This window comes from Chiroxiphia lanceolata, chromosome 16 (assembly GCF_009829145.1).
Source record: "Chiroxiphia lanceolata isolate bChiLan1 chromosome 16, bChiLan1.pri, whole genome shotgun sequence".
NCBI lineage: Eukaryota > Metazoa > Chordata > Aves > Passeriformes > Pipridae > Chiroxiphia > Chiroxiphia lanceolata.
In genome coordinates this window covers 15,075,540-15,102,815 of record NC_045652.1, presented here as the reverse complement: position 1 = coordinate 15,102,815, position 27,276 = coordinate 15,075,540, and the positions used below count along the sequence as shown (strand labels likewise).

Genomic DNA, 27,276 nt, shown 5'->3' with positions numbered 1-27,276 from the left:
CTCTACGGTGTTATTAACTCAGGCTGAAAATCATGGAATGGTTGGGGTTGGAAGGAACCTCAGAGATCATGTATGTGCCCCAGAACAGAGAGATCCAGCATGCTCGTTAAGTGTTCAGCAACGTGCAGCCAATCTGGAAATGCAAGATAGCAGGTACATTTCAGGGGTTTTCCATACAAATGGTTATCAGCACCCCAAAGCAGGGGAAAACATCCTGCCACTGCTTCAATCCTGGAATTTCAAGTGGATGGCAACACCTCCAAAGCAGTTGCTCGAAGAACGAATTCGTTTTATCGACAGAAATCACCGCCCAGGCTTTGATGTGAACTTTCAATCATTAATGGGAAACTTGTCAGTGGAGCTGAGGGCTGGAATTCCATAACTGGAACCATGTGGGAAGGCAGCTTGAACACCAGCACTGCTTACCCTGGTGATTTATCAAACACCTGAGGCCACGTGTGCTCACACCAATAACACCCTGGGTGGAAGAGGGGAAAAAAATGTCCTGCTGAAAAATCATCTGGAACACGGGGAAGGAAACCCAGAGCAAGGCTAAAAGAGCTGTTACTTGTTAAAATCATTACAAACCAGCCAATTTTTATATGTTAACACAGTAAATTTTAAACGAAAAAAATACTCTAATGCAATCACAGAATGGTTTGGGTTGGAAGGGACGTTAAAGATGACCCAGTTCCAAACAGGGTGTTGCTCAGATGGTCTAGAAAGCCATTTAAAAGAGATCAACACTTTTTGGTGTGACACAGTGTCCCACTCTTAGTGACAACATGGCAGGGTAGAGCACAGAAACTAAGATAAAACATCTTTTGAAGTATCTGGAAATGCAGAAATAAAGAGAACTGAGCACAGCAAAGCCCTGGACTGAAAGGAGGGAAAACTGCTGCAGCATTTCAAAACAGGAGCCCAGATCCTTCTCCAACTGATCCACCTGCAGAGAGGGGAGTTTTCAGCAATTATCTGGAATTTCTGGAGGTGATGTTGGTCTAGGAGTTATTGCCATTGCAGAGGACTCCCCAGAGGGTGACATGTGTGACAAATCCACACAGACACCTCCAGCTCCCGCCAGCCTCGGCTGCCCCCGAGCAAGGCAGTGGGATCAGCAGCCTGAGAGAGTTCTTGGCAATCTCATGAACCTCCTACTTCACAATTCTCTACTATATATATATATATAATATTTAGCCTCCTACGTTTGCGCAGCCAAAACTGACCACATTCTTCCACAGAATCCCAGAAGAATCACTGAGGTTGGAAAAGCCCTCCCAGCCCATCATCCAGTCCCCCCTGTGCCCGATGCCCACCTTGTCCCCCAGCCCAGGGCACTGAGTGCCACCTCCACTCCTTCCTTGGACACCTCCAGGGATGGGGACTCCAAACCTCCCTGGGCAGCCCCTTCCAATGCCTGACCACCCTTTCCAGGGAGAAATTCCTCTTCATGTCCAACCTGACCCTCCCCTGGCACAGCTTGGGGCCGTTCCCTCTCCTCCTGTCCCTTATTCCCTGGGAGCAGAGCCTGACCCCCCCCGGCTCCCCCCTCCTGTCAGGGAGTTGCAGAGCCAGAAGGTCCCCCCTGAGCCTCCTTTTCTCCAGGCTGAGCCCCCCCAGCTCCCTCAGTTGCTCCAGCCCCTTCTCCAGCTCCATTCCCTTCCCTGGACACGCTCCAGCCCTTCAGTGTCTGTCCTGCAGCCCAGGCTCAGAACTGGACACAGGATTGAGGTGTCTCAGCAGTGCCCAGGACACACAACCCAAGCAAGAACAGAAGCTGCTGGTGACCCAGGATTTAAAAATGAAATAAAACACAAAGCTATTCACATGCAGGATAATTTTCCAAGGAGAAAGTGGTGACCCTTGAAGGGTGGCACGTGCTAGGAGTTTTTAAATTTCATTTTACTTTAAACTCACAAAGGAGAAGTTCAAAATGCTGTTTGTACCCGTAAGTCAGAGTTAAAAGGTATTTGATAAAAACCTACACCAATTTCTCCTGGCCATAAATCCAAAAGGTAAGGTTGTGCAACATCAGTACTTCATATTTAATAATAACAAACAGATGGGAAAATATTATAATAAATCATTCTAACTGCCCAAGCTGTGTGCCAGAAACTCTTGGCCAAATTCCCCTGCTTAACTATCTCTGTACCATTTTCAGACCTCCAAGCTCTCCATATTCCTGGAGGTGGGAATATCAGCATTGAGTGACTTTCTTTCAAAATAAAGAAATGAAGAGATGAAATCACCACCTGAGCTGCCACCACAGGGCTGACACAACACTGCAGAAGGTGCACAATGATGAGCTGTGCTTTACCACCAGAGCTGCATTTCCTGGAGTTCAATTTAAAGTGTACATTCTGAAGCACTACATCATGGCTCTAAGGTGTTCTCATCCTCCTGGCCACTGCCTGTTTGAAAAGCTCAATAAACCAGAAAAATATCATTAAGAATATAAAGAAGCCATGTAAGTCCGAGGGTAATATATTTATATTATATATGGCAATACAGAGGACAAAAAGTGGTATTTTAAAGCTTAGCAAAGGGCAGAAGAGACGGGAAGAGCCACAGCTCTGTGTCATCCCCTCAGACACCTCCCTGGCATCTCCCTTCCCCATCCCTGGGGGGATTTTTCCCTGTCTCCAAGCTCTGTGCTGCGTTTTCCTCTGGCTGAGATACCCAGCACAGCTGGGCAGATCCAACTGCACTGACACCATTCCAGATTTAACCCGGAATTTGGCTGTTGTGCTTCCCAACCTGTGTTTAACTAAACAGAAGATCCTGGCAGCCTCTGCCCCAGTGACAGTTGGTGGTGACAAGTGGCTGTGCCACAGCTCCATCCCCAACGGCCTCCTCAGGCAGCTGGGAGGCCCAGCAGAGCTCCCCATCCCAAAATAACAACAAAATGACCTCAGCAACCCAAAACCAGGGACAAGAACCATTTTCCTGTCCATTTCTACCCCTTATCCTTCACCCTTCCCAATGTCTCTTCCCCACTCTGCTCCCGGATTGCTTGTGGATTTTTGGTCCCCCCAACCTTGCTGTTTTTTGGGGGATCATCTCTGTTCCCTCCTTTCACAGAAGCACCACCCTATTTTCTGGGGACCTGCAGGAGGACTTTTTCCCCCCGGGGACCTGCAGGAGGACTTTTTCCCCCCGGGGACCTGCAGGAGGACTTTTTCCCCCCGGGGACCTGCAGGAGGACTTTTTCCCCCCTGGGGACCTGCAGGAGGACTTTTTCCCCCCTGGGGACCTGCAGGAGGACTTTTTCCCCCTGGGGACCTGCAGGAGGACTTTTTCCCCCCTGGGGACCTGCAGGAGGACTTTTTCCCCCCTGGGGACCTGCAGGAGGACTTTTTCCCCCCTGGGGACCTGCAGGAGGACTTTTTCCCCCCTGGGGACCTGCAGGAGGACTTTTTCCCCCCTGGGGACCTGCAGGAGGACTTTTTCCCCCCTGGGGACCTGCAGGAGGACTTTTTCCCCCCTGGGGACCTGCAGGAGGACTTTTTCCCCCCTGGGGACCTGCAGGAGGACTTTTTCCCCCCTGGGGACCTGCAGGAGGACTTTTTCCCCCCTGGGGACCTGCAGGAGGACTTTTTCCCCCCTGGGGACCTGCAGGAGGACTTTTTCCCCCCTGGGGACCTGCAGGAGGACTTTTTCCCCCCTGGGGACCTGCAGGAGGACTTTTTCCCCCCTGGGGACCTGCAGGAGGACTTTTTCCCCCCTGGGGACCTGCAGGAGGACTTTTTCCCCCCTGGGGACCTGCAGGAGGACTTTTTCCCCCCTGGGGAGTACTGCCTGGTTCCCAGGCAGGTCTCTGTCATCCTGCCCCAACATGGCTTTTCCAGAAGGAAAAGCAGAAGGCTGGGTGGTGACATCTGACCAGACTGGAGCTCCAGGATCTATTCCTGCCTTTGCTCTTTCCCAGCCATCCCTGGAAGCCAGCCCTGCATGGGCTTGGGCAGGTCAGAGCCCAGGCTGCCCACGCAGAGTCCGGCCGGCCCCGAGCCAGCTCCAGGGAGGTTGGGAGGTTGAGCAATCCATGTGGAGAGGGCTCAGGCTGCAGGAGAAAACCACAGCCCGATCGGGATTCCTCGTCCTTCCTACTCACTCCATCCCCACTCCCAGCCCAGCTCCAGGGCAGCTGCTGAATCGGACACAGCTCAAACAAACCGAAAATAATCTTGTATCTCCTCCTCTGATAAATGTCCATAAGAAGTGGTAAATCCAGAAGTGACCTCATAAACCTCCACACCTCAATACCTGCTCCCTGAAACCTTGAGCTCTTTAGTCTGGGCTTAATGGTTTAATCACCTTAGAGCCTGAAAGCAGAGGATAGAAATCAAAATCCTGCTACTAAAACACTGTTATTTTAGGCAGCGTGCCTAAACCTCTTGCTCCTATGGAGGAGCTTTATAAAAAGGTCTGGAAGCTCCTTGGGGAAAGCCTGATCCCCGTGTGACATCCAGGGACACAGGACATGGAGGATGCAGTCACTGCTCACCAGGCAGTGGGACCTCATCCACAGGCTCATCCCCCTCCACATGGATCACACAGCCCCCCACCCTCAACAGGCACATCCCCTGGGAACAGACCACGTCCTTCAGGCCTCAAACCTTCAGCTGAGCAAGGACAGGAGTGACTTTTGCTCTTTTCAAAGGGATAAAGCACAGCATCACTCACCTTCCTCCTCCCCTCCTGGTCAACACCCTCTCCAGCTTTGCTACTTGCAGTTTTCCCACTATTCCAGGGTTTTCCTAGAGTGATTATCATAGAATGTTGTGAGTTGGAAGGGACCTTAAAGCCCATCCAGTCCCATCCTCTGTCATGGGCAGGGACACCTCCCACCAGCCCAGGCTGCTCCAAGCCCCGTCCAGCCTGGCCTTGGACACTTGCAGGGATCCAGGGGCAGCCACAGCTTCTCTGGGCAACCTGTGCCAGGGCCTCCCCACCCTCACAGCCAGGAATTCCTTCCCAGCATCCCATCTAACCCTGCCCTCTGGCAGTGGGAAGCAATTCCCACTTTTCCTGTCCCTCCAAGCCTTTGTAAATAGTCCGAGTCCCTCTTTCTCATCAGCTCCTTCAGGAGCTGCAAGGCCACAATTCAGTCACTCCAAAACCTTCTCTTCTCCAGGCTATAACAGGGACAGGTAATTTTGGGATGCACCCAGGCACAACCCCCCCTGGAAAAGAACAGGAAAACACAAGAGAGTTGCAATAAAAGCCCCAACTGTTCCCAACCGGGGCACAAGAGCCGAGGGCCGGCGGAGATTTCAGCGCTGGAAATCGCGGCGCGGAATTCGCTTTGAAATCCTGACACTTATCTCTTCTGACTAACATAAAATATGTACCTTGGCTCCCTCTCACTTCCTATGACCGACTGGGAAGAGCAGGGCTTAACACTGCGGTTTCACCCGGCTCAGGAACGGAAAAGAAACCCATGAGAAAATTATTTCGCTCGACTAAAAATAAATAAATGGAGCGAAATTTTTTTCAAAGAGTCGAAGGGGAACGCGGTGGATGCGCCGAGGAGGAGGGTGAGGAACGTTTGGCGAGGTAACATTCTCCTTAAATCAAAAATTCTGAGGTGAAACTCTAACACCCAAGTGCTGGGAGAGGATTTCAGAAAATCAGGGTGTCCCGCACGGGGCTCAGTAAGAAGCGGACGCAGTAGCCTCGAGTTTTGCACCAAGATGCCACAAATCACATAAAAACACAAAATATTTCAACTCCCCATTGCCACAGTGAATTCCTTTCAGTCAAACTCTGGGGACAGTAAGAAAACTGGCAGCTCCACAGCCTGAGCTCCCTGATCCGATGTCTCTGAGACACGGCCCAAGCCCAGCACACTCTTTGTGCTGCTCTTTTGCTCTTGGAATAATTTCACCCCAAATCTGAAGTTCAGATGATGGTGAAAAATGCAGTCCAACCCCATTAAATTCACAAAGATACAGATTTTTAGTGGTGCTCAGTCACTAATCATCCCCTTCACACAAATCCATTTGCTCACATTTAAATGGGGAAACACAGAATATCTGGTTGCCAATAACCACGTTTTTCCCTGGCACAAACACACCAACACATGCATTTTTTTAATATAACAAGTGCAGCTGATGCCTAAATTTCTGTTCACCAAATCTCTGACCTGTGACACATTTTCTCCCCAGTTTAGAGATGGTAAGACAAAAAGAATCACAATAACTCCAAAAGCGCTGATTTCGTTTCTCCGATCCAGAAACCTGCTCGACCTGGTTCATTCCCATAAATAATAACAAGGAAACATTTCTGGACAAAGAAGAAATGCACAGACAGCTCCATTCATGGAGTTTGTTCCCTGCTCCGGGGGGGGTTCAAGGAGTTTGGCACTTAGAGGGAGATCAAACTTGACCTCTGGCTCTCCCTCCGCTGCCCAACGCCAACACTTCCACCAGGCTTTACATGGGGAGCGAACACAGAAAATGCAATAAACTTCAAAATAGAGCCTTGTGAAGAACCACAGAGGCTTCAAAAGGGACTCTGCCAGCACAAACACACTGAACAATATTTAGCCTCAGTAGCATTGAGCAGTCCAATAAATACCCTTCAGAAGACAACTTAAAAGGGGAAAAAAATCAACCCCACACATCCCTGCACCTCCTTCCAGCACAAAAAGAGACAGCAAGAGTTCATGAGAGCACAATAGGAGACATGGTTTGTAATCAAACCTTTTTTTTACTGGTCCAGTCAATGGATTTTTAATATATGGTCAAAAAAAAAAGAAGCGAGTACCAGAGAGAAATGGGCAGGAAGACTAAATAAAGTGTTCTTCCATTTCCATGGAGCAGCTGGGATTGTGCACGGAGATGCTGCAGGTCTGCTCATGGTTCTCCAGACAAGGAGCTTTTTTCCCCAATCCTCTGACTGATTAAAAAAAGACAACAGATCAAGGCCTTCTAACATGACCCAAACTGCAGAGAATTCCTGCTCAAAACATTCCTGATGGAAAGCACCCAAAAATGAGGGACTTCTACTCAAAACTCCACACACCAGAGCAAATAAAAGAAGGATGAGGACTATCCCAAGAGCTGGATTCACCAGCCTTCCTCAGAGCTCCACACACGACCTCCAGCTGCCCAGAGATGGCCAATGCCAAGACCTCAAGCCTTTAATTTTTAATTCTTCCATATACCTTGGGAACACCCAACAAGACTCACCATCTCCAAGAAAAATGGTGCTCCAAAACTCTACATGCAGAGTTGTAATTATCCTCATAAATTACTGCCATAAAACTCTTATAGTGATGTAGATCAGGTCAGAAAAAGGGCATTTGAGTGGTTAATGAGCCACAGATAAATCAGATGCAGGTCAGAAATGACAGTGTGGTTAATGGAAAATAAAACCTCCAGCAGTTCCTTGGATGCCCTTCCGTTTACTGGATTATTCAGGGGTTATTCTGCACATCAAGGTTTATTTAAACTTCAGAAAAATAGAAAAATAAAAATAAAACTTGCTTTCCCGGGTCAAACCTGAACTTTTGATGGAAGCAAGCCTTGGAGACAGCTCTGCCCATCTCCCATCCTCCTCCCATCCAAAGCCTGGTGGTGTCACAGGGAATTTAAACAGCCCCACGCTGGGAAGTGTCAGCCTGTGGAGGCCAACACTGTCATGGAGCTGATCCATTGTTTTCACTGGATTCTCCCCAGCTTGTCTTTCTCACTAAAAATCAGAAAAAAACTTGACTCCCTCCCACTTTTGAGGTGGATTCTGCTTTTAAGTTGGGTTTTGGGCTTACTCCCTCGAACTGACTGTTTTCCAAGCAGGTGGATTATCCCTGGGCTGTCCCAGTTCTTGGAGTTTATGACAACTGGCAAATACTTCAGGGACAACAAGTGCCACTATTCCTGCTCTGCAGCATGTCCAAGATACTTCAAGCTCGAAGGTTTGTGTTTGAAGCAGAAAATCCATCAGTAATCCAGGACTGAGGTGAAGACCAGGTTGGACGGGGCTTGGAGCAACCTGGGCTAGTGGAAGGTGTCCCTGCCCATGGCAGGGGGTTGGAATGGGATGAGCTTTAAAGTCCCTTCCAACCCAAACCATTCCATGATTCCATGACATAAAATAACACCAATGTCCTCTGCAATTGATTAAACACTTGGAAAAAAAATCCAATTTCAAACAGTTGTCTGAGTTTGGGTTTTTAAAAATAGAGCAAAAGGAAAAAATAATCACTTGTACAATATTTACAGGAACACTTTCTGTGGCTGCTGTCCGAGGTCAGCCTGGCTGAGAGACTTTGCTCCAGTTTTCCAGAGGCAAAAAAAACTCATCCTTTCGTGCAATGAAATAGGAACAACCAAAAGAGGGAGAAGCAACAACTCCCAACAGCCACAACAACTGCTGTGGCCTCTCCCCAGCCACAGCCTGGGTGAGGTCAAGGCTGCTCCCACCTGCCTGGCTGCCTTTCCAAACCCATCTGTGCTCCAGGACACAGGTGAGGACCCTGCAGGTGACCCTCTGCCCACACCACACCTCCCATCCCTCCTCCCTGCCAAACCAATCCCAAATCCAAGCACACCCGGTGCCACAGCCAGAGCTCAGCTTTTCCAAAGGATGCACCAAACTCAGGATCTTATCACTGGGTCATTAAAACTCCCACTCCTTGAAGGAGCAGGGGAATTAATCACCCTCTCCTGGTCACGTTCCAGCTGGGGAATGACATTTGATCTCCTTAATCCCCCAAAGAAGTGGGTGCTGTGTTCAGCTCACCCCAGCCCTGTGTGGGATCAGATGATGCTGAACCTCAGCCCAAGGTGGTGGCAGATTCTGGTGCTGGGCAGCACTTCCCTTGCCCAGACTGAATTTTGCACCAGCTTTTTTTCCCCCTACCAGAAAGGAAAAACAAAACAAAACAAAAGCCTTCTTTTTCAGCACAAACAAGTCCAAGCTGGGATGCTTGGACATAAATCCTCCTCAGCAGTGGGAGCCTGACCAGCACCAGCGCCGTCGCTCAGACCCTCCTTGGTATGAAAATGTTACTATAAAAGGTTTTTATATTTTTTAAAGAACTGAGGTGGCACTTTTATTAACCCCAGTCTTGTTTCTGCTCTTGCACAGGAAGCTGCAACTGAGAACAAGCAGAAAGCCACGAGTTTAACGGAAAAGCTTAACACAAATCCAGCCTAAGCTCAGGATAGCAGATAAGGGAGAGGCTCAGGCAAGAGAGGGAGAACAAGTGCTGGCTTTAAAACGTACCCAAGAGAAGTCAGTGCCAGGACCAAACTGCTCAGGTGCATCTGTGAACAGGTTCACTTTTACACACTTGAAACTTAACGGAACTAATTGTCTTTCTCCCAGTAAAGAATCATGGAAGGGTTTAGGTTGAAAAGGACTTTTAAAGCTCATCCAGTCCCACCCCCTGTCATGGGCAGGGACACCTCCCACTAGCCCAGGTTGCTCCAAGACCTGTCCAACCTGGCCTTGGACACTTCCAGGGATGGGGCAGCCACAGCTTCTCTGGGCAACCTGTGCCAGGGCCTCCCCACCCTCACAGCCAAGAATTTCTCCCCAATATCCCACCTAACTCTGTCCCTCTCTTTTTAAAACCATCACCCCTTATCCAGTCACTCTCTGACCATCCCTCTCCCTCTTTTTTGAGCCAGTCCAGAGCCAAGGCACTGAGTGCATCGACACCTTGAGTGAACAATTTGGGCTGACACAGTGACCCCCCACACTGGTGCCACCCATGACAAAGCTCAGCAGATCTGCTCCACCAGCAGCTAAACCTGAGCTGAAGTACCACAGACTAAACCAGGAGATCCATGTCCGAGCCACATCAACAACAGATGCTTCCTTCTAACTGTGGTCAACGTTTTTCCAAATTCTGGGAAACAGCTCCTGTGCTTTAAAACTAACAGTGGAGAAAATGTCAGTTATTTTAATTTCAATTAACTTTGGCAGTGCTTTAATCTGAGAGACTTAACGGAGGAGAGGTCCACTCTTGCCAGTCCAATTCACCTTTTCTGATGAAACTCAAAGAATCCCAGAATCACTAAGATTGGAAAAGCCCTCCAAGATCATGGAGTTCAAGCTGTGATCAATCCCCACCTTGTCCCCCAGCCCAGAGCACTCAGTGCCACATCCAGCTGTTCCTTGGACAACTCCAGGGATGGGGACTCCACCACCTCCCTGGGCAGCCCCTTCCAATGCCTGAGCACCCTTTTCCACGCAGAAATTCCTCCTGACTCCTCCGAAGGACGAAACCTCTGCCTGCAAAAAGCATTTCTGTTTGTTTCCTTTTCTTAAGGCGAGGACAAAAGTCAAGTCACAAGACTGTGGAGAAACAATTTGCTTAGGGAAAGGGTTTCCCAGTTTCTGCAAGACCAGCGTTCCCATTCCACCCACTTACATTCCTGTATTAAGGGAAAATAATAAAAAAAAAAAAAAAATCACATCCGCAGGCCGGTCATGGGCTCCACAGGTCGAGATCCAGGCAAAGGGCTGCAAGAAAATTCCTTGCACGGAAAGATGTTGTTTGAAGGAGTTCCTGCTCTCATTCCAGCACCACCATTTCCATCAGTCCTCGTTAGAGAAGTATTTCATCCCTTCCAATCATTTGCATAATTGCCGCAATCAAAGGCACCGCTGCGCCGTAATAACTTTAATGGCAGATTTTTCCTCAAACATTCTTTTTAAAAGGCACCTCCCGAGGTTGGTGCATCCACATGCCAGCAAAAATAAAGGAAGCGACACTCAGGGAACGTGTGGCATGGAGAGGGACCGGTTGGTTTTTGTTTTGTGATTATTTTCTGCTTTATGATGCTCAAAATGTATTCCAGAACCTAAATTTCTGTCACTTAAACAGCAGCCTGGCCAGGATATTGGCACCTCCTCAATTTTTTTTTCCTATTAATTTTGAAATGTATTAGGAGGGAATCTGGCTCATTTCTGGGCTAAAAGCAAGTGAGATTCCAACCCTCAATCTTCAGTTTGCCTTCACGGAATCCTGGAATGGTTTGGGTTGGGAGGGACCTTAAAGACCATCCAGTTCCAACCCCTGCCATGGGCAGGGACACCTTCCAGTGGACCAGGCTTTTCTTAACAAGTAGGAGCTCTGACCCATGTTTCTCAGCTCCACAGGGACATGACCAAGGAGATAATGGCACAGGGCTTCAGCTGCCCTGTAAGGTTTATTTTTAAGATAGGCAAGAACCACTGGCCCAGTTTTTAACATAAAACACAGCAAACAAGTTAAGATCCAACTGGAAGTTCACAACAGAAGCCAGCGGTCTGTGTCCTCCAGGAATGTCAAACCCTGGGGTGTTCCACCAGTGCAGCTGCACCACCAACTCATGGAGAGCCTAACCAGGAGCATCATGGCTTTGCCACCCCATCCATGGGGAAGCACCAACCAAAGGTTTTGAGGGAACACCTCCACTCAGCCGAGGTTCCCCAACCAGCCAGGCCCGACCCAAAGGCAACGCTGCCCTTTAGTGCAACCCTAATCACATTAAAACAAAACGCTCTCGTGAACACGGGGAGAGGCTGGGGAGGGAATCAGACAAGCCATAAATTAAAGCAGAGGATATGAATTCCATGCAGGCTGCAGTGTTGGGGTTAACGTGGGTCTGGAAGCAGTTTAGGGAAAACCTGGCGTGGCTAAGGGCCAGCTCCGAGCCGAGCTGCTTTGGGCTAATCGTTTCCTTCAGGCAGGCTACTCCAGCACACTAATAGGTTTTAATAAAAACTTCCAATTGGGCCAGTAAACCCCTCATTAAGCTGTTTTTAAAGCATGAATTTAAGAGCGGCGAGGGTAAAAGGTCAGGAGGAGGATTTAATTCAGACCGGCTGGCAAAAGGTGCTGTTGTGATTGAAAACACCAGAGTTCAAGTGTCCAGGGCCACATAAACATCCGACTCTGTCACTAGACCTGGTTAAGTGACAGCTTGAAAAATAGATTTAATAAGACAGAGAGAAAAGTTTCCCACTCTTACACGAGAAACAGGAACAGCAGATCCCAATATTAGCCAGGAACAGGAAGGGTTGGGAAGCTGCCCCGTCCCTCCCATCTCAGTGTGGGGGAGGAGGAATAAGAAGCAGCATCTGGGTGTTCAACCCCAGCCATTCCCAGGGGCTCACTGGGACACTCAGCTCCAGGCTCTCCTGCTGGGAAGGCAGCAAAGTTCTCCAGGAATAACAACACAGCCCAACTCATCCTCCAGGTCCCACTGCCAGTGTCACTCCCACACACTGTCTGTACAACGAGCTCACAAGTGCCATGGGGTGCCAGCACAAGAATTCCCTGTGCCACGTGAGAAATCATGGAGTCACAGGCTGGTTTGGGTTGCAGACCACAAAGTTCATCTTATTCCAACCCACCATCCCAGGCTGCTCCTGGTCCAGTCCAGCCTGGCCTTGGACACTTCCAGGGATGTTCAGCCACAGCTTCTGAGGGCAAAAAACCTCTGCCAGGGAATTTTCTTGGGCAACCTCCCCCACTGCAGGTGGATCTGCAGGAACCAAGGGCACAGCTCAGCTCAGACACATCCCCATCTCAGCACACTCAAACCAAGCTTTGGGCCTGCACTAGTGAAGTCTGACCTCAGCTATTCCATTCTCCTCTCATTTTCCTCAGTGCTGTTCCCTGGGATAGTGCAACTACCAGGGAAACTTCAGCCCTTCCTTGGGAACACACTCACAAAGGAGAAACGTCTCAATCTCACACAGCAAAAGCCAGAACCCCAGCTGTGCACTCTAACATTGAATTTTATGTCAATGCACATCTAAAATTCAAGATCCCTGAAGACCTTTTAAAAGAAAATCCTCCTTGGAACAATTTGCATTGAAGCAAAGAGTGAGGATTTAACAAGTAATGGAGAATTACCATTACTCTGCTCTTAACTTTTTATTCTACTTCTAATCAAAACACACTTCAGTTTAAATTCTGAGATAATAAATGCAATATAAAATTTGGGGGCATTTTGGGTATGAGCTGAGTTATTTGCTCATTCCATGTTTACAGATAATGGAATAAAACTCAGGGTTTAATTCAATTGTCTTCTCTCCACACCAAGATGAGCAAGAAAATTTACTGGGGGGGGCGGGGGGGGGGAAGAAAAAAAAAGAAAGCTCTTATTTTTAAAATGTGCTTCTAATTCTGGCCATACAGTTGGCCTGCAAGGAGTGCAGGAGCAAGGCTCCCTGGAACAATCCCTAAGGAAACATTTGCTTTGGCTCCAAATAGGACACTTTTGTGCATCAGGAGTCAAATAAGATCAGCTGCTTCTCCATCCTTTCTGTTTAATGATCCCATTGATAGCATGAGGTAAAGGGATGCCATTCCTGTCTTTTCCTTGTGCTCCTTGCTGGGAATATGGATTGATGGCCCAAGAGGTATCCAATGGCCACAAAGGTGACCATGTGGAGTCAGAATCTCTCTGGACAGTGACAACATTTTCCCACATCACACCCACAATTTTACTCTGCACAGAGACATTCCCATCCATCACAACTCAATCCTTGCAGTTTTCCTGCTTAGCTCCCACTCCCACCTTATTTAACATCTCAGGACACACTCAGGACCATCCAAGTGTCTTACGAATATCTGGGGCTGCTTAAAGTAATAAGGCAGAACAGAAGAAAGAGGACAAGGAACTTGTAAAAGAGCATCACCTTTTCCAAGCCCCTGTCAGAGACAATAAATCATTACATTAAATCAGATTTCCACGGGGAAAAGAAGAATTGATCCTGCAGCTGTGCCCCACCAAGGACAGGCAGCACCTCCATCCATCCATCCATCCCAGAATATCCTGGGCTGGAAGGGACCCACAAGGACCATCCAGTCCAACTCCTGGCCCTGCACAGGACACCCCAAGAGTCCCATCACGTGCCTGAGAGTATTGTCCAAACAACATGCTAACAGCTGGAGCCAGATGGCCACCAAAAGACCACCAGAACTCCCACAGCTCTCCATCCATTCAATGCTGACTGTAGTGTGATCATTTCCCTTGGGATACAATGGGAATATCCACATAGATGTGACCCCTGAGCATCTGATGGACATAAACACCACATGGAATTTTAGGCAGGATGTGACTGGTGGCCTCTCAGACAGATCACTCATATCAAAGTCATTTTACTCCCATTCCCACAATTTGTTTTACAACCAATACAAAATATTCTGCTTTCCAGAATCCAGAATTCTACAGAATCCAACTCAGCTAGGAAGGACCAAAGCAAGCCAGTGTACTCCAGTCCCACCAGAACAGTCCACCCTGAGCAAGCAGAGCACTGCCAATCCCAGGGATGTGCCAGCAGGGAAGCTCCATCCTCGTGCCCATCCACAGGGAAGGACCTGAAGTAACACCACCACACTCACTGAAACACAGCCCTAAAGCCACGTTTATAACCTGAATCACAAGAAATAAAACCTGAAGTTATGAGAGCTCAGCCAATTTGAGGGCAGCACCAAGCCCAGGTCGACACCTTCTCCAGGATTTTCATCCCAGAGCATCTCTCCACCTTCCAGAGATAAACACCCAACGTGGAAGTTCTTGCCTGGCTCTTTCCCACCTCATTCCCTCAAAGAGAGGAGTGTTTTTAATCACTCTCCCCTGACAGGAGTAAGGGCAAAGAGCAAAACCTGTGGCAATACCAGTTGGTCTGAGAGCTTGTTGTTATTTCCAGGCTCTGGAGTTCTTTAAAATTCATAGGGACAGCCTGGAGTTTTAATAGAGGCTACCAAAATCCAGCCTAAGATGTATCAAAAAAAAGCACATTTCCTGGAGGGGGGATAGGAAACAGTCAGCATTTACAAAGAACTCTCCAGGAATTTTTTTTAATTTTTTTTTTTTAAGGATCTTGCTTTGAAGTAGATGCTCCCAAAGAATAAGGCTTCCAGAGCTCAGCAATATTTAATGTACTTCTCCAGCAATGGCTGACAATGTTGTTGTTTCAGCTATATTATAACAAAAATATTGTGGTTTTCCTGTATTCTGACAAAAGTAACTCAAGATTTACATCTCATTCATCTTATTCCCCTTAAGCCAAAAACAAGGAAGGGAGAGATCCTACTGCGTACAAAGGACTTCAGTAATCCTTGAAGGGTGGCTCTCCACTTAGGACATAAAGAAAGGCCAAAAAAAGATGAAACACCATTTGAAAAAAGCAATTTTTTTTTTTTCTACACCATCAGTGAGGGTGGAAAACATCCAGGAGATGAGTAACTTGAGTCCAGGCTGAGTGTCCTCAACAGGAGTCTGAGTCTGTCCTGGCCAGCTGGTTCAAACACCCACATCCAACACCAAATGTGCTCTGAGGTACCTGCTGGACACCATGGCAAGGATTCTCCATCCTCCTCTGCTTCTCCACTGGATGAATCTCAATATTCCCACCTGCACTCAAACAGTTCATTCACTTATCCCTGATTAAAACCATCCACTGGGAACAAGGACACAGGTGCAATTCCCTGGGGGAGAGGGGGTCAAACCCCCCCACAATACAAATGGATTTGAACTATCCTTGTGCCTTCCTGTAGAATATTTTCCATTAGTAACTGCCTTGTGACAACTTGGGAATGCTTTGGGAATCCCCTTTCCATCCACACCATGACCCAGGATCCTTCTCCACCCACAAATCCCACAGCAGGGAGAAGACACATCCAAACAGGCTGTTCCAAGACATTATGCCATGGCAGCACTTCCCAGAAAATCAGCAGCACACTGGCAGTTTTCCTAGTATTTCCACAGACAGGAATGTTTTCCACCAGGATTTCTACCTTTCCATGTAGAAATAGGTTGGAGAACTTAATGCTGGGAAAAAACCCAACCTGGCAAAGCAGGGAATGAACCTTCCCAACCTCCAAGGAAGCAAAACTGCCCCTCACCCAAGGGGAAAAGCCCAGGATGTGAGTAAGAGGTTCTTGACATTCACTTGTGGAAAGCAAACTGGAACTTGGGAGGAACAGGGACGTCCTCGGGTCTATTTAAATATTCATCTTAACCATAACCCTCCAAATGATTCTCTTGGTCTTTAACCCTTCCACTAAGTCTCCTTCAATCCTCATTTACAGAATTCCCTTACTTTAAGGGCTTAGAGACAGGAAGAAACACAGTGAAAGATAATCAAAAACTTCATTTAAAAACAAACAAAAAAAAGATAATCAAAACTTAAACATTTCACAGAGAAAGACCAAGCAAACAAGCTGGAGTAATGTAAAAGCTACATACCCACAAATGCATCAATAAATTATTACTGCAGGTTTTCTCATTTTTAGTCACTTACCAAAGGAATACCTGAAAAACAAAACGAAGAAGAGGCAAAACAATTAATGTTTTGGCTGATAATTCAAGGGAACTATGTCTTGTATCAGTTTTATTTCTCATTTCACGTGTTTTGAGTTTCAAAACATCACTGAAGAGCACAGAAACGTGTCTGAACCACCTGACATGCAACTGAAATGGTAAACTGCTGCTACCTGGAAATGGAAGAAGAGCAAATTCCCTAATTTCTGGGCAGTAAGGTGGTATTCAGCACTCCAAGCAATTGGCCACCTCCTTCTGATGAAGATGTTAAAGCAGCAGACCCAGAAGGGACACCACAATCCCAAATCCCAGGAGGTTCCCACAGGGTTGCTCCTGGTCTTCTCTGGAATTACTGGAATTACCTTTAGCCTTAGCCACAGCAGTGACTTTCTGTAAGATTATCAGTTCCTACCACAAGTGAACCCCAAAGTTCAACAAGTTTTAAGATGCTGTTCCTCAGTAATTTGTGTTTGCTCCCATTACAGCTTCAATGCCACATCAGGGCTTTGTTATCTGTATCTTTTACATTTGTATTATTATTTGTGTAGTGCATCTCACACCAACCCAAAAGCCAAACAAGAAGAACCCTAAAACTGAGAGACACCCCAGGTTTTAAAGATTTTCCAGCAGGATTTGCTGCTACTGAAAACACCCCGAATAGCTGCGTTAATTTGACACTCGCCAGTTCAATCAGTTCTAAAATCCATCAACCTGAACATCTTACAGCAGATTGAACGACCAATTCACACAGAGTTACTGATGCACAAAGAAACAACTCTAAAATGCACAGGAATGTTTAAATGTATTAATAAGAGCAGCTCTTTATGAAGACATCTGTCATTAAGGGGACCTCACTTTGCTGTTCTCCACCACGCTCGTGGTGCTGCTCACAACAGAAACTTGTAGGAATTAAGGCTTATTTCTTGGCAGAAGTTAAGAACCCCCCGAGGCTCATTTAAAACACACACACACAGAGGCACACACACACACACAGAATGAGGAATTAATAAAATATTGTATTCTCCTGAACCACATGAAGTTCTCTGACGTGTGTCTGTTGCCGATTACATCAATCCGGGCTCCGGAGTTTGTCATGTGATGACAGGCCAACACTTGTGAATTTATTTCTCTGAAGAAGCCTGGGATACAAATGCCAAGGAAACCAAACCAAATGGCCCACTCCAAATACATAAAAGCAGCAGGAATTCTTGCAGGGATTTTTTTTTTTTTTTAATAGGTACAAACAGGCAGGTACCCAAATCCCACAGATTTCAGGTTGGAGTTTGGGACTTAATTACCTTTTATTTTTTTCCTTTTCAAGCTCCTCTATAAGGAGTTAAGAGAGTGTTTATTAAAAAAAATGGGGGTTTTCACTACTGCCTGTCTTGGCATTTGCAACATTCCCGACAGATAATGACAAGTAAAAACATGGATGTAATTTTGCAGCCTTTGGGGTGGGAGGGAGGCTGGGACAAATTTCAGAGGAACTTTTGATCTGCACTTTTTCAAAGCCAGAAATTCAAAGTATATCCCACCATTTGGATTGCCTAAATCACATTAAAACAGGATGTCATTTCTGTTTTCTGGAGGGAGAAACAATGTCATTATCCATGACTTGTCATTGGAGGCAAAATTCATGTCACACTCAGGCTGTGAATATCAGCTGGGAATCATAAACATCATCAAATATTTGGGTTAAATGCTTTTCACCATGTTGTCATGCTGATTAACTCTAGCTCAAGTACATTCCTGGAAAGCAAAAATTGTTATTAGAGCACAGTTTAAACTATGTTATTCCTGATGAAAATCCTTCCTGCTGCCAGTACAGCAGAGTCAGGCTAGGTTTGAGGACACAGCCCCACAAGAACTTCCCATGTCCCCAAAATCACATACAGGCAAAGGACCAGGATGGTCCCAAATCCACCTGGCAGAAAACATCACCTTTTCCATATAACATCTTTTTTCCTGCATGCAAAGCCTGTGGGATGATGGTTTCTATTTGCTCCAGGAGGAGGAAAAGCACATGGGCCAGACTTGCCCCATAAATTTCCATTCTCTTTCTGCTCAGTTACCCCAGAGCTACACAGATTATTGAATGCAAGGGCTGTTTGGGACAGGGATTCCTCTTAGAAGTCTGTAAAACATTCCAAAACCAAAACAGAATTCCAAAACAGAGTCTATTAAAAATCGTATAAAACACAGACAGGAACTTTTACCTTTACATCTCTTGATGTTTACGAGGAAAATACATCTGTATTTGTAATAAAAAATAGAGTAAAACCAGTCCTACCCACCACTCCCATCCCTGCAGTGCCCAACACCACAAGATCCTTCCGACTGAACTGATTTCCACAGGCAGGATAATTCCATTTCCACAGGCAGGATAATTCCCTGCTGCATCCCTAAATCCACAGCTGGTGTTAACAGCTTCTCTCCCTGCTCTCCATGGAGAACATCCTCAATGGAAAGTGAACCCAGATGGCAACTTTCATCTCCATTATGAATCTCTCTCCTTCCCTGGGCTGGAGAGCTCGGGATGAGGGAAGAGGTCTTTGGGTACAGACATGTTTTCTATTCTCCATCAGGATTCAGCTCCCAAAGGTGCTGCCAGGAGGTTTCCACAGCAGCACCTCTCCACAATGAAAGCAGGTAGGAGCTCCTCCAGGAGGTATCCCAGCCCTGGGAAGGCTGGGAATGGGACATGTTGACTCTCCTGATCCTCCCTCCAACCCCAGGAAACTGCAGCAGCCTCAGGCCACAGGGAGGACACACAACTGGCAGAGTGAGGAGCTTCCTTCCCAAATTCCAGTACCAGGGAGAGCTGGATGAGCTGCCTGCCAGAAACCCCACGTTGTGTTAGGGGTAAAAAAAAAAAAAAAAAAAAAAAAAAAAGGGTTAAGCCACAGAAGTAGAGGAAGTGTGGAAAATCCAGCTGCCCCAGGAGAGGGTTTTTCTGTGTGAGAATCACCTCTGACAGAGGCCTGGAGACTTCACCTCCCTCCCTGTCCAGGTGTTCAGCCTGGTGTTCTCCCATTTACACATTCCAAAGGCTTTCCCTTTACACCACGTAAACCAACAGCTTCCTGTCCTGACCACATGGAGACAGACATGGCAAACAACTAATTCCCATAGAATCATGGATTTAAGTTGGAAGGGACCTTAAAGTCCCTCCAGTGCCACCCCCTGCCATGGACACCTTCCACTGTCCCAGGTTACTCCAAGCCCTGTCCAACCTGGCCTTGGACACTTCCAGGGATGGAGAGCCCACAACCTGCCTGCACAACTTGGGCCAGTGTTCCATCCCTTTCCAGCTTTCCCACACTTGAAGATCTTTGTCTCCTTTTCCCACTTTTCCTTTCCCTCAACTAATCACACTCAGCTCCTTCAGCTTTTCACCACAACAGGACAATTTCTTCCCCCACTGCTAAAGTTTGTGCCTCTCCTGTGCCCAGGGTGGGGCTGGAGCCACTTCCAGAGCAAAGTGACAACCAGAGACACTGGAGTGGAAAAACTCATCCACTGCTGTCTAAAAGCTCCTGTTGATGTACCCGAAAGCTTGTTGGAGAACCACAATATCCCAACCAAATTAAAGCTGTAAAATATATATATATATATATATATGTATATGTAGAGTCCCTGGCACCTGGGGATCCACTTCCTCAGCACTCTGCCTCCAAACAAATCAGCCAGCTGGAAACATCACTTGCAAGAGACAGTGAGTCCATCAAAATGAGATGACAGGATTAGTCTGGTGCACCATTAATTTCAGAACATCATTAACTTAAAAGTGTGGGGGTAAGAAACAGTTTTTGACAGCTGGTTTTGGTGGCTGCCAAGCCTTGAGCACTGCACAGCCGTGCTGGGGGAGGAAATCAGCTGCAGTGGCAGCAAATGAAACCACTCTGGTGTCTGGATTCACTTTATTGTGGTCACAGATCTCTAAAAACTGGGATTCTGTGCTCTGTAATTACAACATCCACATTTAAATGGGAGGAACGGGGAGAACATTAAAAAAAAAAACAAACAGTGCTCAAGGGTGAGGTTTACTCAGTGCTGGGAAAGGTGCCTGAGCAGGGATGGAGCAAAGCAGGGGATGAGGAATGGGGCTGTCCTGGAGCGAGGCCGGGTGGTGACATGTACGTCCCATCCCACACATCCATCCCACAGGCTCTGCCCGTGGCCAACAGCAAAGCACCACGTTGTTTTCCCTTTCTGAGGCAAAAAAATAAATCAAGCCTGGGTAGGAGAGCAAATCTGAATGACCCAACTAAGCCCTTGCAACACTCCCCAACTGTTCTGTCCGTGCTCGTTTCCAAAGACAAAAATCATTCCAAACCCTGCAGAATCTGCCAAACTCAAGTGGAGTTTGCTTTGGTTAAATCCTTCCAGTGCCAAAAGCAGATGCTGAAATGGTAGCCCTGGGAATCCTCAGGCTGGATGGGGAATGCAAGGAAAGGTGAGGATGGGGCAGCAGGAAGGGGAGGCAGCTCCTCCACCCCTGCCCAAACCAGCCCAGGTCTCCAGGCTGGAATGGACTCCAAAAGCAGGTGCACAACAAGTGTACCTGGACACTGAGGGACAACAAAGGGATCAGAGACAGCTTGGACATGATCAGGGCCTGGAGCAAGAGGGTCAGAGCCCCAGTGCTGTGATCCTGCTTTTACCAGCAGGAAGGTCCTGCAGGTGAAAACCCAGGAAAACTGAATTGCACTAATTCCATTTCCTGATTTAAAAAAAAAAAAAAAAGAGACATTTAATTGCATTAATTAATCTCTGAAGGCTGGCCCTCACTGCCTGCCCATTTCCCCCACACCAAATCCATAAAGACAGGAGTTATTCCAATGCCAGTTGCCCCCTGCTTTCTACTCCAGCCCCTTCCTGCAAGAGAACTCGCTGATTTTTGCACTCTCCTGCCTCCCCTTCTCCAGGACAGAGCTGCTGTTTATCCAGGCAGACCTGGAATGTTTCTCCAGGAGAAACATCCAGCTCAGCCTGCAAATGGAATCATGGAATCACTAAGGTTGGAAAAGACCTGTAAGATCAAGTCCAACCATCAACCAGCAGCACCACCACGTTCACCACTAAAACCACGTCCTCAAGTACCACATCCACAGGGTTTCTGAACACTTCCAGGGATGGGGATTCCACTCCTGTCCTGGGCAGCTGTGACAATGCCTGACCACCCTTCCAGTGAAGAAATTGTTCCTAATATCCAACCAATCCTCCCCTGGTGCAACTTGAGACAGTTCCTGGTTGTGCAGGAGCCCCAGCCCAGCGATGCTCCAGCACCACTGCAAGTGACCACTGTTGTCAGCAATAAATCTTTGGATTAAGAAAATTTGTAAACACGGTTTACAAGTTGGTAAACACAGATTAAGGAAGTTTGTAAACACAGATCGCACCAGGGCTTGGATCCTTCCCTAACCCAGAGCGCTGTCAGGCTGCACCAATCCCTGGATTAACATCCTTCCCAACCACAGCTGTTTGAGAAGCTCCCTGAGTTGAACAACATAAACACGTGCTGGACCAAACTGGGTGCATCAAGCTGCTTGGCAAGTTATTGTTTAAAAAAAAAAAAAATTAAAAAAACCCCCCATCATTCCTTCTTTTTCTAAGTTTTTCAGCTGTGGGATGGATCCCCGAGTCTATTCAGTGGATGCAGCTGGTAATTGGATGTGCCAGAAAATAAGCAATTAAAAGATATTTGTCTGGGTCTCTGGCAAAGCCCTGTGTACATCAGTCACTGCAAAGCCACACACTGACCACACCATCATCTCATCATTTCTTTGCTCTTATTTTAATTTTACAGGCCCTCGATTAAATAAAAATAGACCTCAGATTTAAATCAAAAATAAAAATCCTCCAGAGGTGCTACTGATTAAGTGAAGCCAAGCCAGCAATAAGGCAAAACAACAGTAAAAGCAATCAGTGCAAAATATTTAAATCCCTCTTAACCCAGTTCATCTCCACCTGCCTTTCCAGCCTGCTCTGCTCTCCCACACTAATGCCCAGGTTTGGGATGTGGGCAGGGACACACTCAAACCCTTGGATATCCCCTGGCACCTGCACTCTTTGCTCCTGCTTGGAGATGTGACACTTGGGGACGTGGTTTAGTGGGGCACTCCATGATCTCAGAGGTCCTTCCCAACCTAAATAACTGTGAGATTCCACTTGCACCTTTGAAGAGCCCCAAATTAAAGGCACGAACCCCACTGTCACCTGTATTGAACTTGAGAGGAGACCAAGAGGAGAAACCTCACACGTTTTCAGGTCCTGAGGACTAATCCAGCCACAGCATCACCCTCCTCCTGCCCAGCCACACTCCATTCCAGGTGAGCAGATGGAGAGGGACTGGTCCCTCTCAAGGACTGCAGCTAAACCAACACCCAGCCTGGGGCAGGGAGGGGAAACCTTCCACACGCTGGGGAGAAAAAAAAAAAAACCAAACAAAAAAAAAAAATCACGCTAAATGATTCATTTCTGACATCAGCTCTGATTAAATTTTAATCTCTCAACCCAAAATGTGGTTCTCATTAGCCTCATTAGTTCCCAGTTGTACTGCAAGGCAACGGTGTCACATGGTATTAATCTTTGTTTTCATTAATGTGTCATATCAAGAGCTCGGGGCTGCTCTCAGCATCCTTTGAAACCGATCCCTCCCTCTCTCCTGTGCGGGGTAGGAAGTGCCAAAAAGCAGCTTCCTGGACAGGAAGGATGACCCCCTGAGATCCTGCAACTCTTGGTTTACGTTTCCAGAGATAATCTTTTCTTTCTGGGCAGAGAGGGAGGGCAGCTCGGAGCTCCGATCCACAATAACAAAGGAATTCCTGGGGTTTATTGCCAAGGCCAGATAAAGGACTTAGATAGTCTAAGTTTTGTTGTTGTTGTCGTTGGGATATTTTGGAGAGCTGGAAAAAAAAAAAATACAGCCAGGTTGCAAAAAAAAAAAAGGGTTATTTGCAAAGCCCTAAAAAAACCCCTCCAGATTACCCCAGTTTGGCCCATGCATCAAGGTGAGATTTGTTAATGTGATTTATCTAAAAATCTCAGCTACTTATGTTTTTTACTACACAAAATTGTATGCTGGATTCAGGCACGATATTAATTTCTCCTTCCACTTCAGACTTTAATATCTGCAAAGCTGGTATCAGTTAAGTCTTGCAGTCCCTCAGTACAAGCCTGTATTACTTCCAGACAGGCCTATAAAGCAGGATAGAGACTGATGGAAAGACCTGGCCAAGGTCACCTGGTTAAGCACAGCTGACACATCCCTTCCTGCCTGCACAGAGAACTTCCCAGGTGAACCAAGGGTGCTGATAAAAGCCAGGACACCCAGGTTCCTACTCCCTGCTTGCACAGCTCCTGATCTTTCAGTGGCTGCTAGCTCAGGGCCAGGCAAAAAAGTCTTCCTGAATTACCCAAACTGCTTCACAAAACCCACCCCAGCTCAAGTGGCCCCATGTGGATCCCTCATTCATCCTCAGCTGGATCTGGGCTGCTGGAAGCTCCAAGGGGAGTTCTTCCAGCTCTGTTTTGTGTGTCAGAGCAGGACTACTCCAGTCCAGGATGATCAGAGGGATGGAGTAGCTCTGCTGGGAGGAAAGGTTGAGAGAATTGGGATTCTTCAGCCTGGAGAAGAAAAGCCTCAGGGTGACATAACTGTGACCTTCCAGTGCCTGAAGGGGCTCCAAGAGAGCTGGAGAGGGACTTTGGACAAGGGATGGAAGGACAGGACAAGTGGGAATGGCTTCCCACTGCCAGAGGGCAGGGCTAGATGGGATATTGGGAAGGAATTCTTCCTGAGAGGGTGGGGAGGCCCTGGCACAGGTTGCCCAGAGAAGCTGGGGCTGCCCCATCCCTAGAAGTGTCCAAGGCCAGGCTGGACGGGGCTTGGAGCAACCTGGGCTAGTGGAAGGTGTCCCTGCCCATGGCAGGGGGTGGGATTAGATGGTCCTTAAGGTCCCTTCCAACCCAAACCATTCCATGAGGATTCTTTTCACACTCTGAGTGCTGTGCTCTCACTACAAAAGGGTCACAAACCAACATGCTTCAAAATGGGAAGGAACTTGTGCCAAATCCAGCCCCCAGTTCCCACCCTGGAGTCAGAAACTGAGGACAGATCTGGCTCTAACCTTCACTTGGATCACACCAGACAAACCCCCAAGTGCTTCAATCTCAAAATCCAAAGCTGTAGAGTAAGGGAGGAAAGAAAACAGGGAAGAGGTTCATTTAATGGCTGCTAATGCCCTCCTGGAGAGGGAAAACACAGCCCTGAGCATCTCCTGAGCCCCCCAGCAGCGAGTGGAGCTCAGCCTGACCCACCCACCAGCACAGTGATTAAAGTCCAGCACAGGTCAAATGCTTTTTAATGAGACATAAACCACAAACCCTCCACAACACACAAGCCTTTCTTCTTCCTCTGTTGCAAATGAACTTCTGAGGACAGTAATTTAATTGCAATTAAATTACAAGCCTCACAGACAAGCTTCCACGACCTGCAGCGTGCTTGTCCCTCCAATAAGTCCTTTAATACGAAAGTTTCAAGCTATTATTCAATCAGCTAAATATAAGAAAAACCCCAGGTATTTGGGGGCAGAGAGACAGAGGCATCAACTCCCCTCTGTGCTCTAGAAAAGTGTTGCAGCACCAGCAACTTTTTGGGAGCCAGCTGGGCACAGAGGCTTTGATGGGCACACAGGCACAGCTCTGTTTCATATTCCCTGCAGGAAAAAAGGTGCTGCTTGGTCTTATTTTACCCTAAATACCTGCTAGCAGCAGCTCCACCACTGTTTTCCACAAGGGAAGAACACACTGAAAAGAAAGTTGTAGCCACCTTGTGCTCTAACATTTTATTTATTGGCTTGTTCAACCCATTCCCTTGAGCTCTTGTAACTCGACCAGAATCTTAGTCATGAAAGAGGGGAAAAAAAAAAAAAAAGGCAATAGGATTTAAAACCCCACAATTCCAGCTTTTGTATGGAGTGTCTCACAAACTGTGCTCCCCAACACTGGGCAAGGAGCTCTACAAAAAATGAAATTACACAATAACCAAGGCAAAGGAAGGGTTTTCAGATGCCATTTGGAAGTGCTGGGGGAGGAGGAAACAACAGAAGAAGAAACAGGAGATCAGTGGCAAGAGTAGCTGAAAAGTTTGTTTATGCAAGAAAATGTAATAGCTCTCTGGAGACACCTTACTGTGGGATAAAAGTGAGTTTATTCCAGAATTACCAACTCACTTTGGAAGTGCATTAGTTATTCTGGTACAAAAATGATTTAAGTTCTGCTGGAAGGCCTCTCCCAAAGAGCTTGTCCTGCCACAGGACCTGCAAGGCCAATGTCCCAGCAGAAACCACAGGGAACAAACCCACACATGGAGGTTTCATGGGTTCAGCTGCAACAAGGATTTTTACTTTTACACAAAGGGCAGGTTTTCCCATCCTTGTTTAAATAGATGACAATCCAAGATAATAATCAGGAGGGAGGAAGTTGGGGAGAAAGACAAAGCCATTTGTACTGGACCCATGGAGCTGCAGTATGGACTGAACCCAGCCAGGCAGGATTTGCAGGCTGCAAAAGGGATGTTGATTTATGAGGAATTCCCACAAAAAAAGAAAAAATCTTTTAAAGCATTCTTATCTTCATTTAACAGCTTCTGCTCTACTCAAACTGGCACCACTTCTTACTACCATCACTTTATTGCATGGTTTACAGAAATTACAAGGAAAATCAAGGTTAAAATTAATGTAATGATTCAGCACTTCACCCAGTGGGTCAGACATTAAATATTCTCTTGCACTGGCAGACTTTTAAGTTCTTGACAGTCTCCTCTGACTTCAAAAGGAAGAAGCCAAAGTGGCAGATGGGAAAAAAAACCCAAATCAGTATTTTAAGACAGACACACTGAGCTCCTGATCAAAGTGTGACACCACTACAAGTGCAGCCCATGGCCCAGAGAACACATCCAGGTTTAGGCTGAGCAGACCCACAGCTGTTTTGGGAACACTGTGCCCAGGATTACAAACAAAACTTCCCAGTGCTTTCCACTTTCCAACTTGGCAATCCTGGCCCCACATCTCACAGGTACCAGAACTGACACCTTGCTCTCTGAAAGCTCAGCTGAGAACCACCAAAGTGCATCTGAATTCACACAGTTCAGAGCCAACAACAAACTGGCAAATCAAGAATTCAGGGCCAGGACAACACCAGTTCTCAGGATTTCAGGTTGCCAAAGTAATCCTTACCCTGCAAACCCCCTCACAAAGAGCTCCCATCAGCCTCTCCCAGGAGCAGCTTTCCTGAGGGTTGTGAGACCCTCCGAGCCCTTCAGCTGTGCTGTCCCAGCAGGATCAGCTGTCCCCTGGCTCCCAGAGTATTCCCCAGCTCCCAGGTGGTCCCAGGACAGACAGGGAGCGTGTCCTGCCCTTCAAAGGAGACAGTTTGCTCTTCTAAAGCTTCCCCTGACTGAGCCCAAGCCAGCTGGACAGCAGTTGAAAGAGTCTCTCCTCCAGCAGCACCCGGTATCTGGAGACTCCAGCCCAAAACAAATAGGAACATTTAAAATTAAAATAGAAAAAAAAAAAAAAAAGAGCAAAAGCGATAAAAGGAATAAATTGTTCCTCACTGGCCTAAAGAAGAGAGAGCTCTATTCCTCCTTATCATTCCATATCTTCCTGGAATTGGCTGCCCATGCACCTACAGCAGAGGATTCTGCTGGGAGGGGGGTGCTGGGTCACAGGAGCCCAGCCTGGCCAGAGCAACAGGAACACCAGGACTGGACAACAACTCCAACCAACGTGGCCACAGCAGGAATTTCTTCCTCCTTTCAGCTGCCTCTTTGCTGAGCTGTCTCATAACTTGGCCAGGAATGGCCTGACAGCCCTGTCCTTCCCCACAGGGTGAGATCTGTGGTCTTCTACCCCGGGGAAGCATCAGAACTCATCCAAACCTCTCAATCTGCCCCAAACTGACAGTAAGACACTTAAAGGACCATCTAAACCTG

The 27,276-nt window shown here is 47.3% G+C and overlaps 1 protein-coding gene across 2 annotated transcripts in view; it reads right to left on the bottom strand.

The window, feature by feature from the left end:
• The window catches only part of LMF1 (lipase maturation factor 1), a 159,902-nt gene that overhangs the window by 121,464 nt on the left and 11,162 nt on the right, over positions 1 to 27,276 (bottom strand). For both annotated transcript variants that reach the window (XM_032704435.1, XM_032704436.1), the window contains exon 3: positions 16,258 to 16,268. In XM_032704435.1, the coding sequence (XP_032560326.1) occupies positions 16,258 to 16,268 (11 nt within the window). The remainder of the gene's footprint in view (positions 1 to 16,257; positions 16,269 to 27,276) is intronic.